This window comes from Hoplias malabaricus, chromosome Y (genome assembly GCF_029633855.1).
Source record: "Hoplias malabaricus isolate fHopMal1 chromosome Y, fHopMal1.hap1, whole genome shotgun sequence".
Classification (NCBI taxonomy): domain Eukaryota; kingdom Metazoa; phylum Chordata; class Actinopteri; order Characiformes; family Erythrinidae; genus Hoplias; species Hoplias malabaricus.
Genome location: NC_089820.1, coordinates 10,116,091 through 10,135,477, shown reverse-complemented (window position 1 = coordinate 10,135,477; position 19,387 = coordinate 10,116,091). Strand labels below are relative to the sequence as shown.

The window sequence follows — 19,387 nt, the reverse complement described above, 5'->3', positions numbered from 1 at the left end:
GTTTTTATTTTATAACTTTAAAAGGATTTCGGCGAGAGAAATATTAAAACAGGCTCATCTAATATTTCATCTGACAACAACAGTATTAATATGTAACAGCTTGTAACTTTCTGGCAAGACCTTAGGTTTAAAAAGTAAAAATTTAGTGAGGTCTTCACTTCAACTTATTCCAGAGGTATTAGATAGTGCTCCATCATTCCACAGAACAGTTCCGCTGCTCCACTGCCCAGTGTTTGAGGGCTTAATACACATTGGATATATTGGCTATTGACCTGTGCAGCTGTTCCGGAGCATTCTACTTCATGTAGTGCTTTTCTTTAGAGATTATACAGGCTGTGTGTGTTCTCAGTGGATGACCATGAAAGTAGCTGGGCGAATCATTTTAAAAAGTGCAAATAAACATTTGAAAATATTGTGCCCTGTACCTACTGTTCAGAGAGAATTCAAGCGAAAGTGGCACATGTCACATCCAGAATTACCCCTCAGGCAAGGTTACTGCACCAGACTCAAGGGCTGTTTGTGACTCTCGCTAAAAAGTGATTTGCATGGTAAATCAATGCAAAACACCAATCAGTGAATATGATTCTCTTTTGTTGGAGACAGGCTTTCAAGCCTAAATGCATGAAAATATATCCCTCCAAGTAATTATAAGTAAAAAGAGGTCATTTTAAATATAGTAAAAAGGCTTTTTGTCCAAACAATAAGAGCACATTGAGATTAACACATAAAATGTGCCTCCACTCTGTTTAACCCCTCCCCTGATATTTTAAATATACCAAAAATAAATGTAAATGTGTTTATAGAGAGGACATGGCTTATTTTCTCTCAAAAACCGATAACCCATTATGGGACTGGAGTTCTTATACAGTTGCAATTCTGCTGTTCACCACCAGATGGAGGCTTCATAACGTTTTGCTGCGATGAAAGAGCAGTTAACTACATTTCAGAAGTTACGTGTCAGAGATTACACACTATAAATTCCACATTATTATAACTCGTGTCTTATAGGCTAGGGAGGGTGTAAGGTGTATTATTATTATTATTATTAATAAGAAATCCACTAATGCAAATAATGATAAAAGGAAGTAAGATAAAAGAATATTCACTGGGATAAATACATTCGGCTGTACAATATACTCTGCCCCCTACAGAAAGTTATGGTTCTTCTTTATAGGCTTTAAAATGTTTATTGTTGCTGACTGTTCTGATTTATCATGTGTCATTTCATAAACAGAGTAAAGTGTAGTATTCAAGTTTGCTCGATTGAGCAATTATTGAGAGAAGGCTGAAAATATGACCATATCAGTCATTACTTGATCATGTTTAAATAGGCCTGGTACATTCTCAGTGTTAACAGCTATGTCAGTTGGTGTATTATTATTGTAGCCGATCTATAACAGCATCTGTATCTAATTCTAAAAAGTGGACAGGAGAGTGTTTATATTTCTGATCTAATAATCACATTAACTTGGTCTCAGTCATTTTCCTAAGTCTAAAGAAAGCCATTGCTCTTTACTCAGGAAAACATGATCCTTAAGAGAAATTGTTAATCACTCATGTATATTAATTATTAATAATTAGTACATTAAATTAATTAGTAAAGTTATTTGTGCATTATGTACACTGGAGCCGGGTTTACAACGTGTGTGAAGGCTGCAAGACCCTCAGTGATGTTTTGCAGGCGTGGCAGTGGGCTGGTCCAGTCTGCAGAAGGGGGGATGCTCTCAGCATCACCACAGCCTTTAAATCACTACGGGGAGGCTTATTCCAGGGAAGCGAGGACTGGAACATATTCCTGTCAGCGTTGGAGGGAGAAAAACTGATTGTGCATCATTTTCAGTCGATTTATTGCTTCACCGACTGAGACTTGACTGCAGGTGTGGCGTGCTCCAAAGGACAATGGTTTAAGGTAAGCTTTTACAGTAGGCCATGCTTTTTATCGTTTACCCCCTTTCCACAACGGATATAATCAATTGGTTCGCTTGTACATATCATTTTATGAAAACCTGCTTTGGACATGTTTATATTATTATATTATATACATCGTAAATAAACATTTTTTCTCACAGGTTTTAAAGCTTATCTTAATAAAGACACATTTTGCAAGTGCCAGGAAAGCTTAAGCATGGGCTGTATCTATAATAAAAATAGCACCCGCCTTCTCATTTGTCAGTTTCGTATTCGAATTTTTCGTTCCACCTTAAGTGGTGCAGCGGATACATTCTGGCGCCTAGTTTAAGGTGGAACGGAAAAATTCTTATAAGCAGCTGACGAACAAGAAGACGACCTCAGCTTCGTGTAATAAAGACAATACTGTGACGCTAGGTATGGAGGCTAGGACACCACTGTTTCTCTTCTTTGGTCAGTATTGATTAGGGCTTATATTGATACACTGTTCTGGCTATAAATACCATTGTTTACATTGTGCACAATAACTTCTGTCAATGTGTCCTTTTTCTGCACAACAATCTGACGTATCGGGGGTTAGGCCGATGGTTTGGTCTCATTATGAGCAGAATCAATTTCGCTTCTCCTCACTAATGATGTTTCGAGCAAGTCGGCTCTCTGAGTCGACTCACATTGAGGAGCCGATTCTTTTAGTTGTAAATACAGAACAGCTTTAAATTTAAATAAACTTTTTTTTATTTAACGCACTTTAGACGTTATAACACTAGTATTTAATGAGCTGCATAATATTCTGTGGTTACTTAAAAAGTTAAATCTACATAATATAAGTTAATAAATATAATAAACTTAATGTAAGTTTTTTCATTTTTTATCACAAAATTTCAACTCATTAGAATTTGTAATATTTATTTGTTTATTTATTTATTAACAATTATGGGGCATGTGTTTTGTGCAACATGATGGGTTAAAGCAGTTAAGTGTGAAATTTCATTTATGATTCACTTTATAAAAAAAGAAGAAGAAAAAAAAGAAAATACTGAGATTTGTGAATCCTCACAGCCCCTCACATGGGTCTCACTGGAACATTCTAACAACAACACATCTCACACATTTCACTAAACATGCTTTGTTTTATAACTTAAAGATTTATATATTGTTTCCATATAATTGTAGCCTACTCAAATAATATAATCATCTGGACCCTTTTTTCCCCTATGCAAAATATGAAAGGGATTTTCTATGCAATCCATCCTCTATTGAGAACTCACTACATTTTAAGGTGCAAATAGTAAATTAACAAAATATTTGCATTAAAAGCTGTGGATGAGCTGATTTATTTTTACTTAAAAGATCAACCTACAGCCTTATTTAACCAGGTCTCTTCAAAGTGCTGTAAATGACTCTGATTGTGGCAAATCTTGCAGAGCTCAATTTGAAAACAAAGATCTGAATTAAGAGTCGTTTGGGAGTCTTAAGAGTCGATTCTCTTTGTGAGCTGAATACATTGATGTGATTCACTGAAAAGATCCATCATTGCTCCCCGCTGTAGCAGGCTGCACCCAACCAGAGATTCGCCTGCAACAAGCCCGCTTTTACACTTCAGCCTCAATCATCTCTCCCTACGCTTGAAACAGTGTGGAAAACAGATGAAAAAATTCCAGTTAGCAGAAAAATATAGCGTGGAAAAAATAATAAACAGTAGACGGATGACGGATCAGAGCAGCTCTCGCTGTTGCTAGGCAGCCGCCAGCGCGCGGGATTTTGGCAAGTGTTGGGGTGGAGTCAGTTTAGAGAACTGGTTCTTGTAGTGTATAATACTACAGTGGGACAGCATTAATAAAATAGGGGGAATCGCAAAGAAATAAACCCATTATCATCAGACAATTTCTGTATTGTTTGCTGTGGTTGGCAGTGGTAACACCATTACCATATGTGAGAGACCTGGGTTTGATTCCAGGTCTGGGCAACCAGTCTGTGCTACACTAATAAGAGTAATTGGGCAAGACTCCTAACACTGCATTGGCCTACCTGTAATACTAGTAACCTTGTGAGTCGCTCTGGATAAGAGTGTCTGCCAAAATGCCATAAATGTAAAATGTAAATTAGTAAATTTTTTTTGGAATGCTGGTGTTTGGATGAAGCTAAAAAAAAAAATCAGAGGAGAATCACTGTTTGTGCCTAAATATTGTGGCAACCACCACAGTTTTATGGGCAGGGGCCATACAAAATGGCTTGAGCATGCCTTACTGTCAAAGGGACGTTTTGGTGTTCATGATTGTTGTTGAATATAGTCTGTTGTTGTGTGTGAAGATGTTGAGTTGTGCAGTGATTCTATTCGCACATACCCACTATTCGAATGTTACCTCTACTGCAACTTTGAAAGAATAATAACTCAATGTATGGATCTGCCAGAGTTTAAACGCTTTTTCTTCTGTAAATATGTAGGTTCTGACGTCAATATAAAAATGTATTAAAACAACAAAGTTCAGTCATTCCATTCACAGTAACTCAATATCTTTCTAACAATGTATTACAATAAATACATAAATATTTTTCTCTGAATATTTTTAACAAAATAATAATAATAATAAACAGCAACAATGGTGATAATGTTTAATTTATTTAATGCCTGTCTCAGATCCATGGTGTTAGTAAATGTAATATAATTAACATATTAATAATAACACTATTATAATATAATGTCTACTTGTCTTTTTATTTCTGTTTTAGTTTTAATGTTTTGACAATAATCATTTGCCACTAAAGCACTTCCAAGTATGACAGGGACCATTTATAATCACTCTCTGTGTGTGTGTGTGTGTGTTTGTATGTGTGCCCATGTGTGACAGAGAAAGAGAGATGTGGGAGACCCCATGCAGATGTCTTGCCCATTTGAAAGTTAATTAACTTTTCACTACAGTTGTGTCATTGAATCAAACTTTATTTAACATCTTGGCACATTGAATGTGACATTTACGAAAAAAAAGGATATAAATTTAAATATAATTTTGTAATGGACTCATTGTTAATCTGAATTTTTGACAAAGCTATACATATAGGATATAAAGGCCTCCAGGACTCTGGTGCAGTGTAACTAGGACAAACTGTCCATCATCAAGATCTCAGCAATGTTTACATGAATCCAGTCAAATTCTTACAACATTTCTTCACTAGTGTAAAGCCTTCTCAGTATTTTAGAGGCTGCCTCCTGAATAAAATTGGCAGAAAAACTTTAGATGAAGTAATATATTTACTATTGAGTTATTCCTGCTGTTTACTGAGGGAATGCCCATGAACCAAATGTAAAAACTGTAATTTTATTGAGTGAATAAAAACGTTTAAGATTAAGAACCTCCATGTCATGTAAAGCTTTTTTAACACTGCATTCAAACCAACCTATATTTTAATGAGTGCAAGTTTTATTTTCTGATCTAGAAGCAGTGTGCTGCAGTCTACTGCTCTTTAACGTGATTACTGTGTTCCACTAATGCCAATTAAACCTCACATATACTTCCACATTCCCTCCAGTCTGCAGTCTTCTTCCTGCGCTCTTCTTCTAAAAGCTTTAAAATCCCTCAGTTGTGGTGAAGAACCTCTTCCGCTCAATGAGAGGTTCTTTCAGACAGATCAATATGCCTGAGTAGAGCGGACATATCCACAGCAAAGTGGTCTTCTCTCCATTTCTTAAAAATGCTCAGTTCTAGAAAAACATAATTGTTTAAAGTGCAGAGGAAAGGAACCATACATTTTAAGGGTTTAAGACATTTTCTTAAGATGATGCGTTTATCTCTGCTTCTATCCTTATTTATACAGAGATCATCTCTGAATATTGCAGCCTTGTTTCTCAACAAATCTGGTGTGAGCACGGACCGGCTCGCTCTAGAGAAGAAAGGTTCAGAAATCCTGGACGGGTCCAACATCGCACAAGTCAAAGATCCAGAGTTTGCTGAAAAGAGCAAAAAGGAATGTGTGACTGAATGGAAGTATTCTACCTCACGGAAGGGTGATTAAAAAAAATAAACGATTTCTTCAAATAAAGTCTTCTTTATCTTAAAACCTAATAATAAACAGCGATAACAAACTATGGTTTAATCGCAATAGTACACTCCAAGTTTGTGCTATAACATGAGATATTGGCACTGGTGTGCGGCCACCTGCCTACGATGAGAGGGAGTGCCTATTATTGCGTTAGTAGTCACTAGTGCAGCACCAGATACCCTACTACTTGTACAATGTGAGGCATGTTTAAAATGAGGGAACATGGGTTGAAAGGTGTAATAAATAAATAAATAATAGTGTATTAAAGGGTAGAAGCTGGGGTTAGTGTTGATAAAATAAGTGTGTATAAAAGTAGGGGATTTTTCATTTATAAAGAGCAGAAAACTTGAGTTGAAATGTGTATATTTTCATAACTTATGACAACCACGCAATAGACATTATCAACACATTGTATTGTCTGAAAACATCATATTCAATGCTTCTGAGCTTCTTGAACTTTTTTGTATTGCCAGCATCAGTTAATAATAGTAAATTAAGGTGATTATAAATGCTGAATTGGAGAAATAATAACCCAGTGTCCCATGTTATACCGCCAGTTAATTTCAGTGTTCTTAAAATGTGATAGACGTTTTGTTTCAGGATACTGTGATAGAGTATCTCTCAATGGTAACACATGGGTGGAGTGTGATGCCAGTTTTGGCTGCAGAGGGCCAGGCTTGTTAAAATTGTCCCTAGAGACAGTGCCTCAGAGTGGATTCTCTCTAAGCAGCTGATCCCCTGCCAGACGGGCTGCAACAAAGACTTTCAGCTTGAGTACTGGAGCATGGATAAATGGACAGGCATATCGCTTACATATCAATAACAATAGTGTCTGTCTCAAGGCCATCAAGCCTGAAGACGTCAGAAGATAAATGCTGTTCATTTTCACCTTGCTTAAAGTCTTTTTGTAAAAAGCAGGAAAGGGGCTTATTATATGAACATATGAGTTTTAATGTAGTGCTCCATTGTTTTAAAAACCTTATCATTCACTGTGCAGTCAGTACCCATATATGGAAATTAAGTTTCAATAATAGCCAGTGTATTTACAAAGAAGGGAGTCTAATCTGTCTAATCTAACTTATGTTTAAAGTTCTGGATTTGTGACAGTGATTATGTTGGTTTTGGTGTATCACATTATGACCACCTCCTTGTTTCTGCACTCATTGTCCATTCTCTCAGCTCTATTGACCCTTTAGGCAGTGTTTGCTCTTCTACAGTTACAAATGGAATTTCATATGTTGTTCTGCATAGTTTGATGCCACCTTTCACCCTGTTCTTCTATGATCCAGACCACCACAGACTAAGTATGATTTGGGTGGGGGATCAATCTCAGCACTGCAGTGACACTGACGTTGTGGTGGTGGTTAGTGTGTGTTGCACTGGTATGAGTGGATCAGACACAGCAGGGCACCTTGAGTTTTTCAACACGTTTTCCACTCACTCTCCACTCTGTTAGACATACATACCTTGTTAGCCCACCTTGTAGATGTAGAAGTCAGAGACCGTAGTTCATCTGTTGCTGCGCAGTTTGTGTTGGTTGTCTTCTAGTCCTGTGGTTATAACGTCAGACATCCGAAGACTGTTTTTTTAGATATTTAATATCTGCATGAGAAACAGATTCCATGCAGCACAGGAGGAACAGATGCACTAACACATCCACTAAGGCAGGATGACCTGCGTTGACCTCCATTATGTTAGGTGCCAGCATTCTGGTGCCCTCTGGAGCTGATTGACTGATGTTCTTAGGAGCAGTGGGTGGCACTCTACGATGTGTGTCTGCCTGTGTGGTGCTCTTTAGAGTGGGCACAGTGAGCTCAAAGCTGGAGTTTGAACAGTACTGAGACTTAAGTTTTGCTTTTGGGTTCTGGGCTTGACTCTGGACAGATACTAAAGACTCCTTGTTAACGCCACTGGAGAACAATTCCTTTGAGGTAAGGCTTGCGTTAACATCTATGAAAATGGGTGGGACTGCATTAAAGTCCATGAAGGCAAGCTAACAAGGGCTGAAAAATTTGCAGAGTACCATTAGGATACATATTGTTCTCTTCTATTTCAATGGATAATGTGCAACCAATATTGTGCTTGAATAATTTCACTGTTTGAGCAGAAGAATATCTAAAATGTGCCAAGACCAGGATTGAGAACCACTGGTGGACAGGAAAGCACAGTGTTGATTGTACAGATAAAATAAAGGTTCCAGTATTCAAAATATGTTCAGCAGCACAGCTGTAGTTCATTGGAGACAGGATGTTATATAGTGATATATAGAGTTTTATTGTTCAACATTTTAATTGGCTTAACTGGAGAATCAGGTGGAATCCATTGTCTCTGTTTTCCATTAACAACCATAAATGAAAATTCATTTCTGATGAATATTGGCCTTTCACCCAGGATTTCATGTTCAAGCTCTGGAGGAGAAACAAAGTAGTAAATCTTAGATGAATGGTACAAATCTAACCACTAAATCAAGAGGTCGTGGTTTTATTTCCCATACCTCAGTTTAGTAATAATAGACCTGATGAATGGTTTCTCCTTCTGAGGGACGAATTTGTCCACCATTTTATTAAAATCCTTGTGCGTGGACAGAAGCCTCAGACTATTTCGAGCATGGAATCTAATGGAAAAGAAAAGGATCAATTAAATGTGTATCTGTAAAGAACAGCAAATATAGTACATGCCTGTTATTGACTTTTACACGAGGAGCACATTCACCTAGTGGACAAAAACACAGGACTGTTAAATGAAGGGGAAAGTGTCTACCTGACATCCTGAGCTGCATCCAGTGCTAACTGGCTGATGGACACCAGGTACAATCTGGTAAAGTCAGATTTGTTGGATAGTACGCGAGGTGCTTTCATCAGTTCAGCCAGTTTTTGCAGATTCGGAGCTGTGCATTGTCTGACTGCAGCATTGCGGTGGCTACAACAAACCACACATAGAAACTGCTGTATCATTCCATAGCAAATCATTCTTATTTTAAGTTTACTGTAATAATATTATAAGAGAAATTTCTTCAATTGACTATAATTGTGAACTTGAAGTAATTGTGTGTATTTTTCCCCCTCTTTTTCCACTTGGAGATAATTTTGTTATTGTAATTATTGTTGCAATTATTATCATTATTTCTCACAAATGGCCTAAGCTTCTGCTTTATATATCAGATTGCAAGTCGAAATGGCTTTGACTGTAGATCCCTTACCCGATTCCAGTGGTTACGAGGGCATTGAGGGCACGTTTCGGGTTGCAGTTCTGCAACATGTGTCCAAGAGCCCGCTCTACATCATCACGAATGAAGTTGTTTGATTCTCCAGCTTTGAGAAGCAGCACAGAGACAGTGCTGTCCAGCTCCTTGTGCATAGCCTTTTTTAGATGTATATACATGTGGCCCAGAGTTGCCATCGCTGCGCGTGCCACAGCTGATCTCGGGTTCTTCACCTAGACCATGTCCAGATACAGAAGTGATTATGATACTGTTCAAAACTTCAAAAATATTGTTCATTTGTACCATTCACTAGCTCTCTAGTCTGTTTGTGTGCTCAAAATCAGTCTAAAGTATTTATGAAGCCCTGGTGTCTGTAAATTAATGAAAAACAAAGTGGCTCGGTTCAGTATGCAAGTCTCTCTCTCTCTCTCTCTCTCTCTCTCTCTCTTTCTCTCTCTCTCTCTGCTAATGGCAGAAGCTTCTGGAGTTGTTTTAGACAACAAACAGAAGTATAAATGTTGAGAAACAGGAACCAAAATGAGGATTCCTGCTCCATATATGTGTAATAATTATCCATCCATTATCTGTAACCGCTTATCCAATTTTAGGGTCGCGGGGGGTCCAGAGCCTACCTGGAATCATCGGGCGCAAGGCGGGAATACACCCTGGAGGGGATGCCAGTCCTTCACAGGGCAACACAGACACACACACATTCACACCTACGGACACTTTTGAGTCACCAATCCACCTACCAACATGTGCTTTTTGACTGTGGGAGGAAACCGGAGCACCCGGAGGAAACCCAAGCGGACATGGGGAGAACACACCAAGTCCTCACAGACAGTCACCTGTAGCGGGGCTCAATCTCACAACCCCTGGACCCTGGAGCTGTGTGACTGCAACACTAACTACTGCACCACTGTACTGCCCATCATATATGCTATTTAAAAAATAAATAAATAAATAGGAGCATAGTTAAGCCTTACCTCCTGCATCAACAGTAGGACAATATCATGAAGTTTCGGAATTAAAACTTCCTCGTGATGCTCAGCTAGAGCTCGAACATATTTTAGGCCTGCCACCTTTTTTTCCCTGTTGGAGATATATTTCAAACATGCAGTTCATAATGTTAAACTTTTGTTCATATTTCCAGCTTTTTACAGTATCCATTTTAAGTGTATACATCTGATGCTTAATTCATTTCTTGTAACATTATCAACACATCCTTTCTGAAGTTGGCTGGTACAAGGCAGACTGTGATTCAGTTCCTAACCCAAGAAAGCATAGTCAAATATACAAATAAAGTCCTGGGCAAGACTCCAAACACTACATTTACCAGATTAAAGTTACAAGTTGTACTGGATAACAAGTGTCTGCTATATGCTGTGAACGTAGTTTAATAAACCTACGCACCAGTCCAAAGCTTTTAGCAGACTGAAGGCTTGCATGAGTCCCAGTTCAGGTGTAGTCAGCGCCTCCTCTTGGAACAGTGGCTGTTCTGCATGCATCAACATTGTATAAAATTAGTTGATTTCCATTTGGATTTTACTTTTAATACATTTAGAAGCATTTGTCCTGACTCTGACCTGCAGTATTGCTGGCTGTGCTAAATAACTCTGGTGGGGTGAGTAGTCTTCTGAATCTAGATGATTTGTTCCTGGGTTTAATGGGTTCAGAAGGGGGCTCTGGTTCAAGACCTCTAAATGCTGACAGTGCAGGGCGCTCTAGAGGGTTGTAGTAACAAAAGGAGCTTACAATTAGACTATCAACAGGAATGATAGAGTTCACAGAGTCATTGCTTTTCCACAGACTTTGAATGGCTTCCATCACATTGATGGCCTCCTGTTCCAGGTGAGCTTCCATCGTATGAACCTCGTGCAGGTGATTCACCAAGAGCTCAACCTGGTCAAAAAGGGAGCAGGCCTTCTCCTCCTTGGGCTTTAGCACCTTATCAGAGTGCTTACCTTTCTTTTTAGTGACTGTGGTCTCTGTGGTAGGGGTCATAGAGCTGGAGCAGGAGCCAAGAGCTGTGACGTTGCTGTTTATTCCCTTATTCCGGATGGGTTTTAATGGATGACATTTGTCCACGCCTCGCAAATTCTTCTCAGGCGGCCGGGGAACATAGATAGTTTGCTGACTACCTTTAGACTCAGCATCCGTAAGATTCAAGTGGGGCATGAACGTGCTTTTAATTGCTCTGATATTTTCCTCTTGGTTCTTCTCAAATTTGGCACTCAGGCTGTGTGCCCTGGCTAGCATAGTCTCATTGTGAGCTTTTTCTATTTGCTGGAGCCCTCTTTCAAAAGCAGGATTTACTCTTGAAGGCATCTTGTGCACACAACGCTTTGAAATAGAAAACATATATGTAAGATTTCTCTTGAAACATAACATATATCCTCTAAAAGCCAGAAAGAAATCTCTTCATGTTAAAACCACTTAACTTACTCTGTTTTGCAAGAGGTTTTTGTTCATAAAAGACTTCAGTTCTTCACTTTTTATGGTCCAAAAATTAATGATGTCTTGCTCTTTCTTCCTTTGCTTCTCAATATAGGAATGTTGGTCTGAACCTTCTAGATCTAACACTGTTTTAGACATTTTGAGCAAAAGGCTCTGTTTTCAGTTTCACTGCTTGCTGCTGAAGTTTGAAACAAACTGTGATCTCCTGTGACCCATCCGAGAGTTCTACGCTAATGACATCACAGTGCTTAGCACCATCTAACCAATCAGCCTCCAGCAACACAGTCAGTCAACCAACCAACCACACCCATTTCCCTTACTGAAGGTTAAGGATGATGTCACAATGGCCTTAATGGTCACTGGGCTGTAAACTTTCTGAACCAAGACACATATCAGGAGTGACCTTCATTAAACCTTTTAGTATTTAGTCTAGTCTTTAGGTGCCAATATACAAATGGGCATCATGTACATATGTTACAGCAGCAGCATTTAAATAGAATGAACTAGTGCAATCAATGGTCAGCTGAAAAATATGCACATAGATAGGAAAATGTAATTTTTTTTTTAAACCTGGCTATGTTCACACAAACCTCATTGTCTTTGTAATATGAAACATCTGTGACTTTTTTGGGATTGGTTTTCCTCAAAAATCCTGGGAATGCTGTTAGGATCCCTGACATAAGACTCAATGAAAAAAGGTTTTAATTAAAAATTTGGATGTCTTTAGCAAAAAGCTAAAACTTATTCATGGATGAATCTTCAGGCAGGAAGATTGTTAAGCAATTTCTATATTTAAAAGAGTTAGATCTGTAACCTAAAAGGAAATTTAGCCTCTTTTGCAAGATGAGGAATATATAGATCATGAAAGTCAGCATAATTCATGTGCCTCTAATTCAAGAACTGTTTAGTGAAAGGTTTTCAGTTGTGTATGGTACAGAGCACTATGATACTACCTTGATATCACATGACAGTCCGTCTATAACTGAACAGTGAAATGCCAGATGTTTTTTAGTGTGCAAGTTATTTAAGGTTGTGCAGTTTATATTCGCTGCACAGTAATACATACCAGAGTCTTCAGACCAGCTCTACAGATTTAGGGTTCAATCCGGACATTGCAAAGCACTGAATGAGTTCTGCCACTCTCAATGAATGTAGTAATGAATGAATGTCTGAATGTAGCCAATGAGAGTCAGAACAGTGCTGGCTGTCTCTTGACAATACAAAAGCATCAGAGTAAAGAGCTGCCAAGGTTATAATGAAACTGTACTTCAGCTGCAATTTAACAACATTCAACATCCCTGTTACCCTCCTGTTGTTTTCAATATTTTCATGTCTTTGCTGTCCAAATAAAAACATGTATCTCCATATTGTCACGCCCTCGTCTTGTCATGTCTGTTTTTCCGGCCATGTGCTCGTTCTCAGCACATGGCTCTGTTTGTTGTTGCCCTAGTCCTGCCTTTGTTCCGCCTCTTCGTCTGTGTCTCATTTGTTACCCTGCCCCCTCGTTATCTGTCCAGGTGTATCTCGTCTGTTTGTTCTATTTAAGTTCCCTTGTGTCTGTCTTGTTGGTCAGACATTTCACCTTTGTTTTGTACTCTCTGTTCTGTCTGTCTTGTTTATTTCTTATACCCTACAAGTCAGTCTTTGTATCTCTTTTGTCTGTTTGTGTGTTTACTCGGTTTATGTCTATGTTCAAGTTTAGTCTGTTTAGCTTTCTGTGTCTGTTTAGTTCTAGCTGTTCAAGTGTCTATTTAGTTCTGTCTAAGATTAGTCTGTTTCTCTCTTTGTATGTTTAGCTCTCTCTTCCTAGGTTTCTATGTCCAGTTCCCTTTCTCTGTCCAAGTCATTGTTTCCAAGTTTCTCTGTCTCAGTCTTTCTTTGTTTAAGTTTTCTCGCTAGTTATCTTAGTCTGTCTTTGTATGGTTGTCTTGTCTTGTAAATAAAAGTTACTTTGTTTTAGCAAGTGCGTCCGCCTCCGTCAGTCTGCTCCATGATCCCTGACAGAATAGCTAGCACAAAGAGTCTGTATGACAGGGCTGTGGAATGGAATAGCCGACTCCAGCTCATGCCCGGCGCGGTTCCTTATCCCGTACCGGAAGAGTCAACTCGTGAATCGACTGATTGCGTCAGCGCGAATCGAAAGAGTCAACGAAAGATGCGGGCTGGAATCTCCCCCTCGCTGGAGGATTACCCCCTCAGGTCTGGGGAAATTTTTTTTGGGGGGGGGGTTAAGGGTAGGGGCTGTTAGCCTCCAACCTCAGGACAAAGGAAGTGAGGCTAACAGGGGCGCACCTCTGGGAGATCCATGGATAAAGAAATTCCTCAAGAGTGCGCCCATCGGACCCTCTAAACCTTTAACAGCTCCAGTCCAGGACGTTGTCGCAGGGCCCCCTGCCTCCGTGGACGGAATACGCGGAATACGCCGCTCCTGTCCCCGTGAAGGTGGCTTCCACAGCTGCTCCTGTCATCGTGAACGCTGCACCCGCCACTCCTGTCATCGTGAATGTGGCGTCCGCCGCTCCTGTCTCTGTGAAAGCGGCGCCCGCCGCTCCTGTCTCCGTGAAAGCCGCGCCTGCCGCTCCTGTCTCCGTGAAACGCGGCGCCTCCAGCCGCTCCTGTCTCCGTGAACGCGGCGCCTCCAGCCGCTCCTGTCTCCGTGAACGCGGTGCCTCCAGCCGCTCCTGTCTCCGTGAATGCGGCGCCTCCAGCCGCTCCTGTCACCGTGAACGCGCCGCTCCTGTCTCCGTGAAAGTAATGTCTGCCGCTCCTGTCTCCGTGAAACGCGGCGCCTCCAGCCGCTCCTGTCTCCGTGAACGCGGCGCCTCCAGCCGCTCCTGTCTCCGTGAACGCGGCGCCTCCAGCCGCTCCTGTCTCCGTGAACGCGGCGCCTCCAGCCGCTCCTGTCTCCGTGAACGCGGCGCCTCCAGCCGCTCCTGTCCCCGTGAAAGCGGCGCCTCCAGCCGCTCCTGTCCCCGTGAAAGCGGCGCCTCCAGCCGCTCCTGTCCCCGTGAAAGCGGCGCCTCCAGCCGCTCCTGTCCCCGTGAAAGCGGCGCCTCCAGCCGCTCCTGTCCCCGTGAAAGCGGCGCCTCCAGCCGCTCCTGTCCCCGTGAAAGCGGCGCCTCCAGCCGCTCCTGTCCCCGTGAAAGCGGCGCCTCCAGCCGCTCCTGTCCCCGTGAAAGCGGCGCCTCCAGCCGCTCCTGTCCCCGTGAAAGCGGAGCCTCCAGCCGCTCCTGTCCCTGTGAAGGCGGCGTCCCCCGCCGCTTCCGTACCCGTGACTGTGGCCCCAGCTTCTGGTCAGAACTGTGCCCAGTCTGGTTCCTCAGACTTCCCCACCGACATTTGCCAGTCCTGGGCACCCACCAGTTGTTTTGGTTCCCTTATCTGTCATTGTCTCTGTCCTCGTCCCTGTACCTGTGTCTGTCTTTGCCTCTGTCCCAGTCCCGGTCACTGTGTTTGCGTCTGTCCCTGTAAACGTCCTGTTCCCTGTTCCCCTGCCAAGTCCTGTCCAGGCCCCATTTCAACCCTCTGTCTTGTCTCATGTTAATCCAGTTCAGTCCCCGTTGCAGTCTATTGTCAAGTCACCTGTCTCTTCCCCGGTCTTGTCTCCAGTCCAGTCCCCTTTTCAACCCTCTGTCTGGTCTCCTGTCCAGTCCCATTACCCAGTCCTGTCACCTGTCCTGTCTTCTGTCCAGTCCCAGCACCCAGCCCCTGTCCAATCTTCTGTCGCTGGTTCTGTCCTGTCCTCAGTTATGTCCCCTGTTTCGTCACCAATCTCTGCTCCTGTACAGTCCCAGTACCCAGTTCTGCCACATGTTCTGTCTCCATTCCAGTCCCCTGTCCTGTCACCTGCCCATGTCCAGTCTTTTGTCCCCAAAACTGTTCAGTCCCCAGTCTTGTCACAGTTCCTGTCTAATATACAACCCCAGTCTCCTGTCAAGTCTCATGTGTCCACTCCCGTCCTTTCCAGTCCCAAGTCCTGTCTCCTTTTCCCTTTTTTCAGTCACCTGTCCAGTCTCTTATTCAGTCTCCTGTTGCCCCCCTTTGTCAGTCTCCTGTCATGTCCCGTGTCCCGTCTAATATATCCGGTCCTGTCGTGTCCCCAGTTCCTATGTCTGTTCCTTTCTTGTCCTGAGTCCTGCCTCCTAATGGTTCCATGTCTTGTCCTAGTTTGTCTTGTTTTCCGTGCCCTCTCATGTGCCAGCTCCTGGGGGTTTTAGGTGTACGCGCCCCAGGAGTTGCGTGTTCAGGGGGGGGGGGGGGGGGCGACTGTCACGCCCTCGTCTTGTCATGTCTGTTTTTCCGGCCATGTGCTCGCTCTCAGCACATGGCTCTGTTTGTTGTTGCCCTAGTCTCGCCTTTGTTCCGCCTCCTCGTCTGTGTCTCATTTGTTACCCTGCCCCCTCGTTATCTGTCCAGGTGTATCTTGTCTGTGTCTTGTATTTAAGTTCCCTTGAGTCTCTCTTGTTGGTCGGACATTTCACCTTTGTTTTGTACTCTCTGTTCTGTCTGTCTTGCTTATTTCTTATACCCTCCAAGTCAGTCTTTGTATCTCTTTTGTCTCTTTGTCTGTTTGTGTGTTTACTCGGTTTATGTCTATGTTCAAGTTTAGTCTGTTTAGCTTTCTGTGTCTGTTTAGTTCTAGCTGTTCAAGTGTCTATTTAGTTCTGTCTAAGATTAGTCTGTTTCTCTCTTTGTATGTTTAGCTCTCTCTTCCTAGGTTTCTATGTCCAGTTCCCTTTCTCTGTCCAAGTCATTGTTTCCAAGTTTTTCTGTCTCAGTCTTTCTTTAAGTTTTCTCGCTAGTTATCTTAGTCTGTCTTTGTATGGTTGTCTTGTCTTGTAAATAAAAGTTACTGTGTTTTAGCAAATGCGTCCGTCTCCGTCAGTCCGCTCCGTGATCCCTGACAGAATAGCTAGCACAAGGAGTCTGTATGACAGGGCTGTGGAATGGAATAGCCGACTCCATCTCATGCCCGGCGCGGTTCCTTATCACCTACTGGAAAAGTCAACTAGTGAATCGACTGATTGCGTCAGCGCAAACTGAAGGATTCGGCGAACGAAGCGGGCTGGAGTCTCCCCCTCGCTGGAGGATTACTTCCTGAGGTCTGGGGAAATTTTTTTTTTTGGGGGGGTTAAGGGTAGGGACTGTTAGTCTCCAACCTCAGGACAAAGGAAGTGAGGCTAACAGGGGCGCACCTCTGGGGGATCCATGGATAAAGAAATCCCTCAAGAGTGCGTCCATCAGACCCCCTAAACCTTTAACAGCTCCAGTCCAGGACGTTGTCGCAGGGCCCCCTGCCTCCGTGGACGGCCGCACATGCTCCAGAGAAGGCGGCCACACAGGCCGCTCCTGTCCCCGTGAACGCAGCTTCCACAGCTGCTCCTGTCTCCGTGAAAGCAGCGCCCGCCGCTCCTGTCATCGTGAACGTGGCGCCCGCCGCTCCTGTCTCCGTGAAAGCTGCGCCCGCCACTCCTGTCTCCGTGAAACGCGGCGCCTCCAGCCGCTCCTGTCTCCGTGAACGTGGCGCCTCCAGCCGCTCCTGTCTCCGTGAACGCGGCGCCTCCAGCCGCTCCTGTCACCGTGAAAATGATGCCTGCCGCTCCTGTCTCCATGAAAGTGCCACCCGCCGCTCCTGTCCCCGTGAAAGCGGCGCCTCCAGCCGCTCCTGTACCCGTGACTGTGGCCCCAGCCGCTCCTGTCCCTGTGACTGTGGCCCCGGCCGCTTCTGGTCAGAACTGTGCCCAGGCTGGTTCCTCAGACTTCCCCACAGACATTTGCCAGTCCTGGGCACCCACCAGTTGTTTTGGTTCCCCTGTCTGTCCCTGTCTCTGTCCTCGTCCCTGTACCTGTGTCTGTCTTTGTCTCTGTCCCAGTCCCGGTCACTGTGTTTGTGTCTGTCCCTGTAAACGTCCTGGTCCCTGTTCCCCTGCCAAGTCCTGTCAAGGCCCCATTTCAACCCTCTGTCTTGTCTCATGTTCAGTCTCCTGTTAATCCAGTTCAGTCCCCGTTGCAGTCTAGTGTCAAGATGCCTGTCTCTTCCCCGGTCCTGTCTCCAGTCCAGTCCCCTTTTCAACCCTCTGTCCGGTCTCCTGTCCAGTCCCATTACCCAGTCCTGTCACCTGTCCTGTCTTCTGTCCAGTCCCAGCCAGCCTCTGTCCCCTGTTTCGTCACCAATCTCTGCTCCTGTACAGTTCAGGTACCCAGTTCTGCCACATGTTCTGTCTCCATTCCAGTCCCCTGTCCATGTCCAGTCTTTTGTCCCCAAAACTGTTCAGTCCCCAGTCGTGTCACAGTTCCTGTCTAATATACAACCCCAGTCTCCTGTCAAGTCTCATGTGTCCACTCCCGTCCTTTCCAGTCCCAAGTCCTGTCTCCTTTTCCCTTTTTTCAGTCACCTGTACAGTCTCTTGTTCAGTCTCCTGTTGCGCCCCCCTTTGTCAGTCTCCTGTCATGTCCCGTGTCCCGTCTCATATATCCGGTCCTGTCGTGTCCCCAGTTCCCATGTCTGTTCCTGTCTTGTCCTGAATCCTGTCTCCTAATGGTTCCATGTCTTGTCCTAGTTTGTCTTGTTTTCCGTGCCCTCTCCTGTGCCAGCTCCTGGGGGTTTTAGGTGTACGCGCCCCAGGAGTTGCGTGTTCCGGGGGGGGCGACTGTCACGCCCTCGTCTTGTCATGTCTGTTTTTCCGGCCATGTGCTCGCTCTCAGCACATGGCTCTGTTTGTTGTTGCCCTAGTCCCGCCTTTGTTCCGCCTCCTCGTCTGTGTCTCGTTTGTTACCCTGCCCCCTCGTTATCTGTCCAGGTGTATATTTTCTGTGTCTTGTATTTAAGTTCCCTTGTGTCTCTCCTGTTGGTCGGACATTTCACCTTTGTTTTGTACTCTCTGTTCTGTCTGTCTTGCTTATTTCTTACACCCTCCAAGTCAGTCTTTGTATCTCTTTTGTCTGTTTGTCTGTTTACTGGGTTTATGTCTATGTTCAAGTTTAGTCTGTTTAGCTTTCTGTGTCTGTTTAGTTCTAGCTGTTCAAGTGTCTATTTAGTTCTGTCTAAGATTAGTCTGTTTCTCTCTTTGTATGTTTAGCTCTCTCTTCCTAGGTTTCTATGTCCAGTTCCCTTTCTCTGTCCAAGTCATTGTTTCCAAGTTTTTCTTTCTCAGTCTTTCTTTGTTTAAGTTTTCTCGCTAGTTATCTTAGTCTGTCTTTGTATGGTTGTCTTGTCTTGTAAATAAAAGTTACTGTGTTTTAGCAAGTGCGTCCACCTCCGTCAGTCCGCTCCGTGATTGTGACACATATTTTGTTGATTATTTTTAGTTAAGTACGTTATTCGAACCTAGCAGCTGTGTGAAATTGTCATGCTGAACAGAAATGCTCCAAAATTCCATTAAGTCAAATCTTGTTATATAGACTTCCACTGAAAGTCCAGGAGGTTTTATCCTTCTTATATAAAATGACTGTATATGAGATACATGTTTACTTGTAAGATACAGAAGGTAATGTTCCTTAAATGGATCTTCATAGGTTTATTTGGAAGATTCAGAGACCTTAGTTCATCTGTTGCTGCGCAGTTTGTGTTGGTTGTCTTCTAGTCCTGTGGTTATAACGTCAGACATCCGAAGACTTTTTTTTTGGATATTTAATATCTGCATGAGAAACAGATTTCATGCAGCACAGGAGGAACAGATGCACTAACACATCCACTAAGGTAGGATGACCTGCGTTGACCTCCATTATGTTAGGTGCTAGCATTCTGGTGCCCTCTGGAGGTGATTGACTGATGATCTTAGG

The 19,387-nt window shown here is 43.0% G+C and overlaps 2 protein-coding genes across 3 annotated transcripts in view; one reads left to right on the top strand and one right to left on the bottom strand.

Moving 5' to 3' along the window:
* The first annotated feature begins 1,740 nt into the window (after nt 1–1,740).
* LOC136678829 (beta-adducin-like) overlaps nt 1,741–19,387 on the top strand; it is a 47,122-nt gene continuing 29,475 nt past the window's right edge. For both annotated transcript variants that reach the window (XM_066656979.1, XM_066656978.1), the window contains exon 1: nt 1,741–1,909. The gene's annotated coding sequence lies outside the window, so the exon portion shown is untranslated. The remainder of the gene's footprint in view (nt 1,910–19,387) is intronic.
* Nucleotides 8,258–11,678, bottom strand: LOC136677656 (TOG array regulator of axonemal microtubules protein 1-like). The gene is made up of 9 exons (XM_066655243.1): nt 11,594–11,678; nt 11,113–11,491; nt 10,735–10,872; nt 10,562–10,646; nt 10,135–10,240; nt 9,146–9,381; nt 8,707–8,865; nt 8,441–8,560; nt 8,258–8,354 (listed from the first exon to the last, which is right to left on the bottom strand). Exons 1-9 carry the CDS (start codon nt 11,618–11,620, stop codon nt 8,348–8,350), a joined length of 1,257 nt encoding a protein of 418 aa, XP_066511340.1. The 5' UTR covers nt 11,621–11,678; the 3' UTR covers nt 8,258–8,347.